This window comes from Daucus carota, chromosome 4 (genome assembly GCF_001625215.2).
Source record: "Daucus carota subsp. sativus chromosome 4, DH1 v3.0, whole genome shotgun sequence".
Taxonomy (NCBI): domain Eukaryota; kingdom Viridiplantae; phylum Streptophyta; class Magnoliopsida; order Apiales; family Apiaceae; genus Daucus; species Daucus carota.
In genome coordinates, this window is record NC_030384.2 from 44821850 (window position 1) to 44836795 (window position 14946).

A 14946-nucleotide genomic window follows, 5' to 3' on the forward strand; every position below is an offset into this window, starting at 1 on the left:
ATAAATTAATATAATTAACGCTTAGTTATATGATGCATGATAAGCTTAAAAATTGTGACAGTATATTCAATATAATTATCTTCTTCAATTTTCATTAGTTGTGTACAAATTCAAAATTCAAAAAATGCTATGATACATGGAATGTAGTTATTGCATTACCATTCAAAATTTAATATAATTGTCAGTCATTGATTACGCCCAATTTTAGGATTTTTAGGACATGTGATTGGTCTAAAATAAATATGGAATATGATATGACACGTCAAAATTTAAAATAGGTGTTTTTGTCGTGGACTTTTTTTTGAAATATGTGGCATTGATGATTTGGCACTGTTTAGGATTTATAATATAATTTGGGTTCGATTTTGGTATTTGTGAAACCCGTTTCGACTGACCCATTGATTACGCACAATTTTAGGAATCTTAGGACATCTGATTGGTCTAAAATAAATATGAAATATTATATGACATGGCAAAATTTAAAATAGATGCCATTGACTTGGACTTTTTTTTGAAATATGTGACATTGATGATTTGACATTGTTCAGGATTTATAATATAGTTTGGATTCGATTTTGGAATTTGCGAAACCCTTTTCGATCGACCCGATTGCTGTCTCTAAGTAATAGTACATATCTACTATGATTAAGTTGACCTACATAAAATGCTAAATACATACTAATTAATGACGTAATATTTTTATAAAAATACTTTTTATAATACTTATATTACTATGTTAGAAAATGTAATATATATTATTCCGAAAATTAAAAAGCAACATATTTATAACATAGCTAAATTTTAGACGACATCCGGATATTAAATATTAAATAAAAATATAATTATAAATTTCTATTTCAATTTTTAAGCACTTCATTTATTTATATATAAGTTAATATAATTAAGGCTAGTTATATGATACATGATAAGCTTAACAATTGTGGCAGTATATTCAATATAATTATCTTCTTCAATTTTAATTAGTTCCGTACAAATTTAACATTCAAAAAATGCTATGATTATGGAATGTAGTTATTGCATTACCATTCAAAATTTAATATAATTATCAGTCATTGATTACGCTCAATTTTAAGAATTCAAAGATATGTGATTGATTATTCTGATACGCTTAAATAAATAAGGAAAATTATAATGACATGGCAAAATCTAAAATATGTGGCATTGAGGTGGACTTTTTTTTGAAATATGTGGCATTGATGACATGGCATTGTTCAGGATTTATAATATACATAGATTTATAATATACATAGATAGATAGATTTGAAAATAAAAATTGAAATAGGTTGTCGATACATATTTATGGCATATTGTAAAATGACTCCTGGTTCCTAATTAATTGTGTTATTTTAGCGATGAAATTAAAAAAAAAACTTATTATTTAAAATTTTGAAATCACAATATAATATACTACAAATAATTTTTAATATAATTTTCAATTATATAGCATAATATATAAATATAAATTTTAAGTCAAATTTTGACGAGTTAAACCGTTTATAACTCGAAAATTTGAGACGGAGAACAATAAATAAATTATTTTTTACAGCTGATCTCTGTTAGATATATGTTTTATATTTTATTATTTTATTATTAAATAGTTACTCATGAGAAGTAACTTAAAAAACAAAATATCTTTAATAAAATGGTTTTTTTAATATGTGCCCATGGGTTGGGAGATTTTGATTGGCTTTTGCATCTTAATAATGGTAGAACATCTGCAAATGCAACAACCACACCAATCAAAATCTCTCAAACTTATAAAATCCCGGGCTTAGCATGCCCTCATTGCCACACACTAGACAAACCATTAATAAAATAACTTTCCAGCTCTGTTGCTGATTTTCGGGCTTTTCACCTCATGCCTGATTGCTTGCCTTTAAGGAAGTATTTTTTTCATATTCTCCCACAAAAAAACCTATTATAATAACTTTTACATAAGCAATAACAAGTTTGAATTTATTTTTTCTCATACATTTGAAAGAAATTATGAAAGTATCTAAACTTATATATTAACAAACTTTTTCTTTCATATGTATATTTTTACCATTTCTAATCTATAATAACACAAGTACTTTAGTTACGTTACTGCACACTAGTGTAATAAGATTTTACCTGTAAGGCTGTAATGTACTAGTAGAAGCTATTGTATTTGTATATACAGGGTCAAAGATGCAATTCATCTTGGCCAGAAGGTTTCAACTATCATAATGTACATTTGATCTTCCACTGTGATATAGCGGCTTGCTGCTCTCCAAGATGCTTTGAATTTAAAAATAGTACACAAGTGATTAATTATCACTAAGATAGACCAACTGCAACTTGCAACCGGCAACAAACACCTACATATAAATGACCAAATGCATTTGGAACATTCCTTGCCTGGTACCTAGCAGAAATTTCACAACAAAAATATCGATGGAGAACCTCCAACATGTAGTAGTTTCATGTACCACTATTTAAGGTCGTCAACACGCGACAACCAAACTGAAAAATGATGCACAAAGTTCGAGGAAGAGAAAGGGTGGCCCATAAATCCTCTGCAAATCCAGAACATATAATTCTGGAGTGGCTTTGTAAAGCTGTTGAAACATTATAACCAAGTTAATTGTGCATTACCAACATATACGAATTTAACAAACAGATTCTAGATTTTGTCGTTAATCTTCTCATGGCTAAACAATCCAGCTTCTGGGATTTAAACTACTGTCAACCACCATGTCATTGTGGTAATTGACTAATAATTTATAACTAATTACCTGAATTTCAAATTTGACGGCATCATGGGACTTGAGAGCTTTGCTTCTCAAGCTTGTAATAATTAACTCATTGCCATATATATCTTTTATAGGAGGACCATCCATTAGGGTTGCTTGTTTAGAAAGATGAGAGAGCAAGAGACACCTCATATTATAGTTTCCTATTTTCTTCCACCGCACATTTAAGCTCTCAAAAACCTTTAGAACATCTATCATGGTCTCATGAGGAGAAGCTGTTGACTGTTTGGACACAACTTCATATCATTAGTAGCTAAAACAGTAGAACAAGAAAGCATTTTGACTGTTACCAGAACAATATAACTACTAAAGCAAATTTTATATAATTACCCTAAATCCAAGGGCCCACTGTGTTTTTAACTGAGGAGGTGATCTCAAGTATACTTCTGGGCGATCTGTACACTCCTCTGCCTGCAATCATCGAAAAAACAGATATGAATCCACAGATTGGACATGCATTCTATTTCTCTCCCATTTCCTAGCTTTAAATAATTATTTTGTCTGAACTATTAGTATTCAAACACCAAAAACACCGAGTCCAGATTTGAGAAGGGTAGAACAACATCTGGGGGTAATGCTCTTTCTATACGAGGCAAAAAGATGTTAGAAGAACTGATGTTACAGATGATCAGGAGCATAGCCATTGCAATGTGGCCTCCTAAAAGCTAAAGGCTTAACAACAATATGGACCATTGTGATATAACCTCCAAAAAAAAACACAACACCAGAGCAAAGAATTTCTGGAAAGCAGTATTGGACTAGCATGGGGATTGTTTATAACTCTTGTAGCTGAAGGAGAATCCAAATGCAACATAAGAAGAACTTAATTGTGTGCCTAAGTTCCAGATGAGTTGTGCAAAAACCAGGTCATGTACGAGAAATGGAAAAAAACTGGAGGAGCCTAATAAATTGTTAACTTTAAAGGTGTATAATTGTGCCCAATCTCCAGCATTTTAGGTTAAATATTATGTATGAACCAGTGGTGTCTCATATTGGTGAAAATAGAAAAAATGCATTTTGTGGTACAAGGCATGGGAAATACGGTGACACCAAATTATGCAATTATCTATATGAGCAATTTAGTTACCAGGCCTCGAGACAGTTCATTGTTTTGGTGACTGCCCTGAGCTCCAAATCGATTGTGCAACAGCAGATAATATGTCACAGTTCCCTACAATAGAGCATAATATCAGCTCTGCACTCGGTGCATATATCACATCATTACATTCAAGACAGCATCAGCACCTTGTTTTGCACACCGTTTTGGAGAGAGTTAATCAGTTCAAAGCTGTCAAATCCCGACTTAACCATCTCTTTGAATATATCCTCATTAATCTTCCCACGTATACAAGACAAATGTTAGATTGATAGAAACAGTTCGAAAAATCATTGTTAAATTGAAAATTAAAAAGGAAATTACTATGACCAATTAGATAGAGGCAGCGACCGACAGAGCTACTGAAAGTTCATATAAACTATAACATTTACACCTAACATAAATATGATCCTACAGAATGTCCACCGAAGATGCATAGATGATTGACACATTAATGAAACAATCAAAAGTTTTACTAACCTCTTTCGGATCACAAGTTACTATTTTGGGCCGGACAGCAATGTGTAGTGGAAGTTGCTGTTGAAACCAAGGATGCTTATGTATTTCAGGAATTGATATACGGATTGTTGGATCAGTTATAAGGATGCGAGCAATCAAGTCACGTGCACCAACGGACAGATGAGTAGGAAACGTGTATATTCCACTCTAGAAACAAGAGTCGGGTGTTTATTATGTTTTTATTTATGTTACATAAAAGAAATAAAACAGGCAAGTGAGATGACTAGTTAACAGGTCCATTATGCTTACCTTTATTTTCGCATATAGTCCTGGAAGATTATCATCATCAAAAGGAAGTCTGGCGCACAATAGAGCAAATAAGATAATCCCACAACTCCAGACATCAACCTCTGGGCCAGCATAAAGTTGCTCAGTAATGACCTATGTCAAAGAATTGAATCAAATTCTAGTTAGATGTTGCTAACAATGCATATGATATTCTGTAAACTACTCCCACACCTCTGGAGATGCATAATTTGGGCTTCCGCAGCTTGTTTTGAGAAAATGGCCATCACGCATGACATTTCCAAGTCCAAAATCTGCAATTTTGACATTTCGTTTTTTATCTAAGAGTAAGTTTTCTGGCTTCAGATCTCGGTGGACCACCATATGAAGATGGCAAGATTCTACACCTGAAATAATCTAAACAAACAGTTCATTAACATATTTCTTATGTGTTTTTCAGATAGGTACTCTAGGATCATGACTTAGATGACTTCACATGAGTAAAGTAATCATAGTAACATTTGGACAATTATTCAGTATTGTGATGATGTATTTCAGTAGGATCCTTAATTGTAAATAACCCCCAAAAAGAACCAAGTACAATATGAACTGGGTAATAATATAATACAGAACAACACATTGTGCATGTTAAAGCTATGCTATGTATGTAGTTAACAGTATCTTGACTAAACAATAAGCACAAGTTAATACAGTATGCCAGGAAAAAGTATTTCGTGCTTGAAAATTTGAATGGCTACACCAGAACCCTGAATGCATCTTATCCAAACCATGTATCTATATCCAAGTCCAACTGAAAGGTCACCCACTGATGAAAAATTGCAGTCAAAAATGTGTAACAGAGGCTGTAAGATATAGTATAGAATAGCAAGAAATGGTGAATTATTTACTAATCGATCAAAGCATGTTTACTGTTATGACTATCAGCAAATTACAAGGTGCCGAATTTGATATAAAAATTTAACCTGACAGTCGTGAACTTGGATGTATATAAAAGGAAACATAAGGTATAACATACCTGTTGGAAAAAATAGCGAGCCTCAGCCTCATTGAGTCTACCATTCTCGGTTATATGATCAAATAGTTCACCTGAATCCATATACTCCATGACCATATATATGGTTGTTGGAGTCTCTATGACCTCAAAAAGACGCACAACATGTGGATGCGAGAGTAGCCTCAATATATTAATTTCTCGTCTCACTGCAACAATATGACTATGATTAATATTGTTGACTTCATTGTATATAAAAGTACAAGTCTACATATTAAAAACAATGATAATGGAAATAGATGCAACACAGAACAGTAAATAAGAACACTGTCGGGGAACTACTAGTCGAAGAGAGAGAAGTATACAAGTCTACAACTCCAAATTTTGTGAACACTAGTTCTCTAATTATGCCTAACTAATTAGCAAAAAAATCTATGTGTATATATATATTCAACTGTAGCCAGGTGTACGGCGTACCTTTTTCTGCAGCTTTTTCGTCAATAGACTGGCGCTCAAGAATTTTTACTGCTACTTTTATGCCTGTAAGAATATGATGTGCCAGCTTCACTTTACCAAATGCACCAATGCCAAGGGTCTTTCCTATCTTGTAATTTGGAAGAACTACACGTGATGATTTTGTTCTCTTAGCAATACTTCCATCCATTCTGACGCTGCCAACATAATATTAGTTAAACATGTTTATTTAGTACTGGTGGTCAACAAAGACGAGCACACAAACAATTCAGTGTGGTATGAAAATATGAAAAGGCGCCATGCTTTTCTACAAAGTACAACGTGCATTTACCACGTCGAGAAATTATAAATAAACATATAAGCATGACACACACAATATGGAGAGTCGTTAATTTAACATGGGCATCCGAGTTTTTTAACCCAACAATATCTAGTTTGGATCCTTGGACCACACTAACCTAAATGAAGAAAGTAGAAAACCAAATACAAATTGGAAATGAAGAAGAAAACATGAAACTCCAGAGTCTACAAATATAGCAATAAATAGATTAACCATTCATTATTAATTTTAAATGCTAACACAGTAACTGTAACTATGCAACCGGAAGAACTGGTTCGATATCTGATAATGTATCACAGTAACATCACTGTGTGTAAATTAATTCTAGCTAATTAAACCACAAACAATTATGCAGCTGCAAAAGTCGTTGACGGCAGTAACAGTAACCTTATCAATCTGAACTAAAAAAACACAGTAATTCCATCAGAATTTGGAGAGAATAACAGTAATTCCATCAGAATTTGGAGAGAATAACAGAACAAGATAATCCTACATCCAGTTTTACTTTTGCAAATAACATTGTTCAATAATCTGATACAAACCTCAATCCCCTCCCTACAATAAGTATAAACAATTTAGCTCCACAACATAGTAACTTAGTACACACATATCCGTGTCAATTCCCACAATACCCTTCCAAAAACTATACACCAGATCAACTACCTAGTTTATTATGCTACAAAATCAAACGTCAAACCAATATTACATAATATCAACAAAGTAAATCAGTACTAACAATAATTAATCAAGAGAACAGGAGCAAAAATACGAAATCAAAGCGAAGTAGAGATTATATTACCTAAAGTACCAGATTAAGTCTTGAGTAACTGAGAGGATGTTGAATATGATTCAGAAAAAGTGATATATGTTCATATCACCGATGATGTCCAAGGCAATTTACTAATCTAGACTAAAAAATAACGCTGGGCCGGAGGATACAAGAGACATACAGTAACTCATAAGAATGGTAATAAAACTATTTATGTGAATAAAATATGTGTAGAGACAACTATTGTATATGTATCTGTGGGGGTTGACGAGAGAGATAGATGGTGATAAGTTGAGAAGAAGACAAAAGCGAAGTACAGGAGGAGTGAGAGTGACTCAGCTTCGGCTTGCCTTTTTAACGTTGGGGAGGGAAAAAGTAAAGCAGGGGAAATCTTTTCTTTATGCTCGTATAGTTAATTGGAAAATGGAATTCTTTTATTTTTGGACAAATACTTCAACTACCGAATTTAACACGTAAATCAATACACCAGTCACCAGCCCCGTTATTTACACCTGATTACAATATTAAAATCAATTTACAAGCAATTAAAATTTGTTCCTTAATTATAAATATATTTTAAGATTATAAATAATAAATTTAAACATTCATTACTGGTTTTACCTGTTAGAGTATCTCAACCATGCGATCCTTGACTATAAGTCACGTATGCTTATTTTAAAATTTATGAATAATAAGAATATCGTTTTATTGGTACAAAATTTTTGTTTAATTTTAACCAATCTCTTGATATTAATTATATTTTAGATTATTTATTATCATGTTAAATTAAATAATGTATGATATTAATAATAATTTAAAATATTGCTTTTAAGATACAACCAACTATTATAATTTATAACCAGTAAAATTAAAGCACAAATTTTTTTACAGATTTTACCTAATCTTTTACGAGCGAGTTTAGCCCATCATTTTTAGCTAAATATTAAATGTGCTTTAAACATTAATGATTAGCTAAATTAGATTTGTAAGACCATTTTTAAAATTCTTGAATTTGATGATATTGACCTCATTGATTAGTTATATCTTAAAAATGATAAATTATTATTATTATTATTACTCCCTCCGTCCCCTTTTAAATGTCCATTTTGACTTTTGACCAGTCAAATTGACTTTATTTTGACTGAACTTCACATGTATCAAATAATTGAGAAAAATAATAAAAATTATATCAATAGAAAGTATATTTAGTTTATTTTAATATGCAATTTTCAGATTTTAAAAATAATGAGTATATAATTTGTAATGTTTAATCGAAAATTGGTTAATTTGACTTCTCGAAATGCCAAATGAACATGTAAAAAATTACGGAGGGAGTAGTTGCTGTAGATTGAATATATCGTTTTATATGAAGTGAAATCTCACAACATGTTTTGATTGGTCAAATACAGTCAACACCCAAAATATAGCTATTTCACTGGGTTGACCATATTTTTAACGAGAGGAACGTGTGATTTGCATTGGACAAATTTGTATACATTATTTTTTAATTTATATTTGTGAAATGATCTATTAAATTGTTTCTAAGAAAATTTGCATGGTTAGAGTCCAACAGAGTTAGCTAAAATTAATCCACGAAATTAGACGTATTAAATACTGTGTAAAATCGGTTGAACTTGTAAATTATTATGTTTCGATAATAATAGCAATATTAATTGATCATATTTTAAAAATAATATATGTTAATATTTTAAATTATTATATATCATTTTAATGATAACAAATGGCGTGAAAGTTTCTTACAAATTTCTTACATATCTATAAAAGGTTTGATAAATATAAACAAAATAAAAAGGTTGATCATATCTATTGAGAATGCATGTTGTTTTTTTTTTTTTAACATAATCTATATATTTTTTTATTTTTAATATGTGTTTATAACTTTTTGTTAAGAATTTTATATAATTACATATACTATTAGAACTAAAGATTTGTCACAAACTTATTGAATTTAATAATTTTCTCATCATCAAAATCTTCTAATTTTATATTTCTCACCCTACCTTCTTAACCAATATTTCCTCAAATCATTATTACTTCAATTTGAAAGTGAAATATTAGTTATTTCTTTCCATTGAGATATAATTTATGACATTAATAGCAATGCGCAATGAACCTTTCATGACTCATTAATATTAGTGATATAGTGATAAGATAATAATGTATGGTAATAAACTAAATAGTAATGCTTAACTAAAATTTTGCATATCTAAGCAGCTTAAGTTCCGTAAAAGCAAAATTAAAGGAACTTTGATATTCGTTGAGTAAGTGAAATGTCAACAAAATTAATACAGTACCATGCTTTAGTATTAGTGCTTGGTTTATCTCCAATTTAATCTGGAATATAATTGCTTCAAATTGACGCAATTCTCATTTTCACAAATGCATTATGTTCTCACTTCTTTAATTCTTTTGGCAGTGCTCCCCCGACACACTATTTTGACATGATTAACAACATAGCAACTCTTTCCTATCTAAATTATTATAAATAAAATGAATTATACCTTCCCTTCTGCCATTAAGACTTTTTAATTTCCTTTCCTTAGAAAACAGGACTTAAATTTTAGATGGTATATTTTGATAAAGTTAAGCTATAATAATAAGAAGATTTTTTGATTGACATGTTTTGATAAGTTTTACTTTTAATAATAATAATGAATTTTTCTAGATTATATGATTAAAATTTTTCATTTATATGAAAAAAATTGAAGCTAGATTTTCGGACATGTGAGATTATCCCGGATAATTACACTCCATTACCTAAGATACGACGCAAAATTTGGATTAGTATCAAATTACCACCTTCCTAATCCAAAATCGGTCTTTCTAATGTGTGCCCAAGGGCACACATTAATCACTAAAATTTTATAAAAATGTCTATTCTGATTGGTGGAGTTGATGTGAATGCAGGGGGAGCATTATCATTAATTACTCATCCACCAATCAAAAGGAGCTATTTTTATTGGAGTTAGGGACTATTTGTGTCTTTGGTCACACCCTAGAAAATCCCATCCTAAATTACCATCTTCTGACGACTTATTTAACCCAACCTAGGTCAAAAACTTTCCCAACTCATCGCCCAATTTCCACCCTTATCTTTTTACGCCGCAGCAGAGCAGCCATGACAGTAACTATCTACGATCACGAGCTCCCCTACGACACGCACAACCTCTACGACATCTCCTTCTTCTCCACCAACATCCGCACTCTCGTCACCAACCACCCCTACCACGTCACCTCCTGGATCTCTGACGTCACCCGCTCCCTCAACTCCCCTCTCGTCGGCTTCGACGTCGAGTGGCGCCCTAACTTCCAGCGCAACCAGGACAACCGCATCGCCACCGTGCAGCTCTGCGCCGGCACCGACTGCCTCATCTTCCAGATCATCCACGCCGACTCGATCCCCCACTCGCTCATCAATTTCCTCGGGAACGGTTACTACACCTTCGTAGGGGTCGGGATTGGCGCGGATGTCGAGAAGCTGTTGGATGATTACGGCGTCGGTGTCAGGAAGTTTGTGGATGTGAGGCCTGTGGCGGCGGAAGCTTACGGAGTTAGGGAGCTGAGGAACGCTGGATTGAAGGAATTGGCGCGTGTGGTGTTGGAGAAGGAGATTTGGAAGCCGAAGCATGTGACGATGAGTCGCTGGGATAATCAGTGGCTTACGGCTCCGCAGGTGATGTATGCTTGTGTTGATGCTTATGTGTCTTATGAGATTGCTAGGGTTTTAAATGTTGTTTAGGATTATTGACTGTTTCTTCGTATTAGGATGGATTTGCGTAAATGACTAGTTGTGTAGGTCAGATTGTGGACGAATGTGATTTAATTTCTGGAGGTTTGGATGATTTGTGTTGGTTAATGGCTTGTTTTTATCTGTGAAAATTGGCGTGTTAATTGCGGTGATTTTACTTGGGTTTAACTATATTTTGCGTTCCTTATATTGAATACTGTGTGATAAACGTGCTAGTCTGATTTTGAAAATGGTTACAATGTGGGCAGCGGAGGCAGTTCTTTTTTTCTTTTTTTTTTTTATCTCTTTTGTATATTATTGGACTTGTCAAATATAATGATATCTATTGTGATTCTTGCTTTTATTCAGATTGTGCCAATTAATATGGTAATGTTGCTGGAATACATTTCCATCTGACATAGTGTCCTGTGTATCTGTTGGTTTTATCTCTGTATAATGTCATTGTTTATGGAGAACATATGCTGTGACCTGAAGTAGCGGAAGACTTGCATATTATTTCACACATCATGTAGTTGAATTTATCTCTTAATGGAAATTTGACAATAGGAATCAACTCAGTGGATCACAAGAGGAAAGTACATCTCAGGAGTCATTGTTTGTAACTTATGAGTAAAAAAAATTTGTAACCACTGGGCCTGTTCAAGTGCTGGATACTAGAAAGATTGAGTCCATATGTAATCAAGAGAAACACACGTTATAGAATTGAGAAACATAACCACACAGGGGAAGTAATTAGTATGCAAGCGATAAGTCAGCTGTCAGCCAGTTCCAAAATATTTCAATAGGATACTAAGCAATGTCTGTTTCAAATCACATCTGTTATCATTTGTTATCAGAAACCAATCTAGTTGTAAACTTTTCCAGTTTTTGAATAAATTCTTCTCGGCTTCTGGGTTGATGGACCAACCCTACCAACCAAAATTGGTCCTAATTACGTATCTCCACCCTATCACCAGAATAAATCACTCTTGATTCTCGTTTGTGGTTCAAGTGTTTAACCAAATTAATAGAATCAGAGTTCGGCTTTTTTTTGAATTCAATAGCAGGTCTGGGAGAAGTCATATGCATATGTTTTGTGTCTGCCAAGTGCCAAGCCACCAACAGGGTATATTTGCATTTAGCCATATAAAGTCCTCTCTAATATAGGATTGTTTTTTTGTTTTTTTTTAATCCTTTAAATGATCGAACATGTCACTGAGTCATTATTTATAGTAGTATAACTGTTTTCGGATTTTTTGTTATGGTTTGAATTATATTGCCTGGGCGCTAATTAGTATATGCCCTTGCATGGAAACACCTGGGCAAGGAAGAAATGAGATGTTCAAAATCTACGTTAATACAATATTTTGACTTCGTATACAACTTGGATATATAAAAATAGGGGGGATAGAGGAATTTGATGATATAAGTGAGATGGTGGGATAGGATGGCTGGGTAGCCAATCACTTATCTGGCCATGCTCCCAACTACTTGTCAACAACCTATGCTGAGTATATACAGGAAATAGTGGACCCTTTTACCTGATACTAAACACATGCTGATATTCTGTTTCTTGTTCAACTAATCACCCCAATTGTTATGTATACGTCTTTCTAAAATTTGCAAGAAGTTTCCAACCTTTGCTTGGATAATTACATGTTTTTCCTATTCTCAAGAGCTTCATGCAGAAGCTCTGCAAAGCTTTCCAAGAACAATTCCCATTCCTCCTTGTTCATATCCCCAAAAGATATTCCTTCGCTATTGTAGTTATGATTATGAACTGAGAAACTTGTTCTACTCGATATTCCTCCTGCATTTGGATCAATCTCTAGTCCACTATTGCGGTCAGAACTGTCTTGTAAAGAATTATTATAGGCTTCTGCTCTTTTGCCTTGGCACTCTTCATCTCGTAAAGGGAGCATCAAGTTGTGGAATTTACTAATTAGCCTTTCAGATGAATTTTTTGGAATTTTTGGTGGCTTGCCTGTCCTGTTTGTGGTCTCCAAGAGTTGAGGTATATAGCTTACCTGATTTGAGTCATCTTCACATTCATTGTCAAACTGAAACAGTTTTATGTTTTTGTTACCATAATCAGAGTCTTTATCACTTTTAGTGGCACTTAATTCAGCTCTGGCACTTAGACAAAGATTTTCTAATACACTTGTACTCTCCTCAGCCCCACGTAATTCTCGAGTCATCATCTCACCTATATCGGCAAGACAAAATCCAGCTGCGGTGGCACACTTTAGGAAAATGGTGCAGATTATCAGAACCCGTAGAGAGGATTCCCTTATAGAAGGGATTTTTGTCCTTAATATCTCTGCATCTTTGAATGGATCGAGATTATATATATACTCAACTTCAACCTCTGAAAATGGTATTGAAGCTTGAGGCCAGTGCAACCATTCAAAATATGGATCATCAAGTGTCTCTGGTAAGCACAATCCATGATCTATGGGTACCAGTTCAGCTGCCCCAACTGCATAGCCTTCTTGCCCATGCCTGACGAGCATATTTCCTGAATGCCTATCAAGGTTTAGTATCCTGACATCAAGTATTCCAATTCGATGGACTGAAGAGGCTGAGAAGCCAGAAGGTCCCAAGTCCCCCGCATCTGAATCATGAGCAACAAAGCGCTGCAACGAAGCAATCTTACAAGGTGGAGCTGTTTTTGCAGATTCTGAATTGTTGACATGAAACCTAACATGAGAGGTTTTCACTAATGCCGTTGGAGGGACACCTGCAAAACCATCATGGTCGATAAGATAAGCTGCTAGTTCACGAATCCCGGTTTCGCCAACCCTAATGGAGTGCTTCAGACCCGGTTGGCCAAGCATCCTGCCGGCAAAGCCTTTTGGGTTGTTGAAGGCCAGAGGTTCTTCATCTATTGGCTTTACAACTGCAATAGTGACCCCGTTTCGAGCATGCACAAAATAGGCACCTCCTAGACCACTTGACACAAGCTCAATGTCGAAGCCAGATGCCATAGCTATGGCTACCTCGACAACAAGAGCAAGAACCTTTGGGGCTCCATGGCCACCTACAATTTCCACCTTTGGATTAGAATTAGCATCGGAATCTTCCCGGGTACGGGAGAGGCATGGAGTCGATGAACTTCTGTGGAGATTGGTTAGTTCAAATGCATGTTTAAAGGAATGTGATAAATTGCTTTGGGCAAAATCAAGCATGATCTGGTCAAAGTTTGAGTAAGATTGGAGTCTGCATTTTGGGGGTCGGACAAATGACTTGAGTTCATGATGTTGTTGGTTAATAGTTACAGCCATCTTGAAAATTTTCATGCAGGATTCAGAACGGCAGCCTTTTAGTGCATGCTAAGAGAGCAGGCCGGTGTTTTTTCCTATTTCTTTTTCTCTAGGTAATGTTCTTAAAGGGTGAGTCTTTTTGTAGGAGATTAGCCTTTACATATCTGCAAATTAAGATTCAAAGAGTTTAAAAGGTAATGTGATTCACTTTCCCTCTGATAAGTAATATATCATTCTTACCGTCGGCATGTACAAGATGGATTATGTCTACGGTAATGCTGCTAGTCTCCGACCACCTAATAATTTACCAGTTCAACGCATTGTTACTCAATTGATTCATAGCTTATACCTGTAGCTGCATAACAAGAGAAGAAATGATCCATACGTACCATCCTATGATCCCCTCGCTCCTCCGCTTGACAGATTGCCCCAGTTGACTGCAATTTGCATCATTGTATCAGATTTGTGTGTATATGTTGTGCTATCAAATTGGAAGCCCTTACATGATCATGATTACTATCTCAATCTTTGCTCTTATTAAGTGTTCAAATCCTATTTTGTCATGCAAGCAAAATAGATATTGTCTGATATATGTTTTCTTCCATCTGCTGGCATATCTGTGAGACATTTCCTGTTTCTTGTTTTGTTTGATATTTACATCTATATATCGGTAAAAGTCTGACAATAACAGTTTCAGAAAATAAT

At 34.0% G+C, this 14946-nt stretch overlaps 2 protein-coding genes across 2 annotated transcripts; both read right to left on the bottom strand.

Annotated features, from left to right (window-relative positions):
• Window positions 1-2023: 2023 nt before the first annotated feature.
• On the bottom strand, window positions 2024-7489 carry LOC108215732 (SNF1-related protein kinase catalytic subunit alpha KIN10). The gene is made up of 11 exons (XM_017388286.2): window positions 7261-7489; window positions 6125-6318; window positions 5672-5856; window positions 4870-5052; window positions 4660-4791; window positions 4372-4557; window positions 4041-4130; window positions 3883-3966; window positions 3126-3206; window positions 2778-3017; window positions 2024-2600 (listed from the first exon to the last, which is right to left on the bottom strand). The coding sequence occupies exons 2-11, from the start codon at window positions 6309-6311 to the stop codon at window positions 2487-2489; spliced, it is 1482 nt and encodes a 493-aa protein (XP_017243775.1). The 5' UTR covers window positions 6312-6318; window positions 7261-7489; the 3' UTR covers window positions 2024-2486.
• A 5141-nt stretch (window positions 7490-12630) lies between these two features.
• On the bottom strand, window positions 12631-14277 carry LOC108218440 (phosphatidylinositol 4-kinase gamma 8). The gene has a single exon (XM_017391370.2). It carries the CDS (start codon window positions 14275-14277, stop codon window positions 12631-12633), a length of 1647 nt encoding a protein of 548 aa, XP_017246859.1.
• Between the last annotated feature and the right edge of the window lie 669 nt (window positions 14278-14946).

Excerpts from the sequence above, each read along its gene's own strand:
- LOC108215732 (XM_017388286.2), bottom strand. The coding sequence starts at position 6,311 with ATGGATGGAAGTATTGCTAAGAGAACAAAATCATCACGTGTAGTTCTT. Across the intron at positions 4,558-4,659 it reads GACTATATGCGAAAATAAAG|AGTGGAATATACACGTTTCC; the intron begins GTAAGCATAATG and ends TCTTGTTTCTAG. Across the intron at positions 3,207-3,882 it reads ATGAACTGTCTCGAGGCCTG|GCAGAGGAGTGTACAGATCG; the intron begins GTAACTAAATTG and ends CGATGATTGCAG.
- LOC108218440 (XM_017391370.2), bottom strand. The coding sequence starts at position 14,277 with ATGAAAATTTTCAAGATGGCTGTAACTATTAACCAACAACATCATGAA.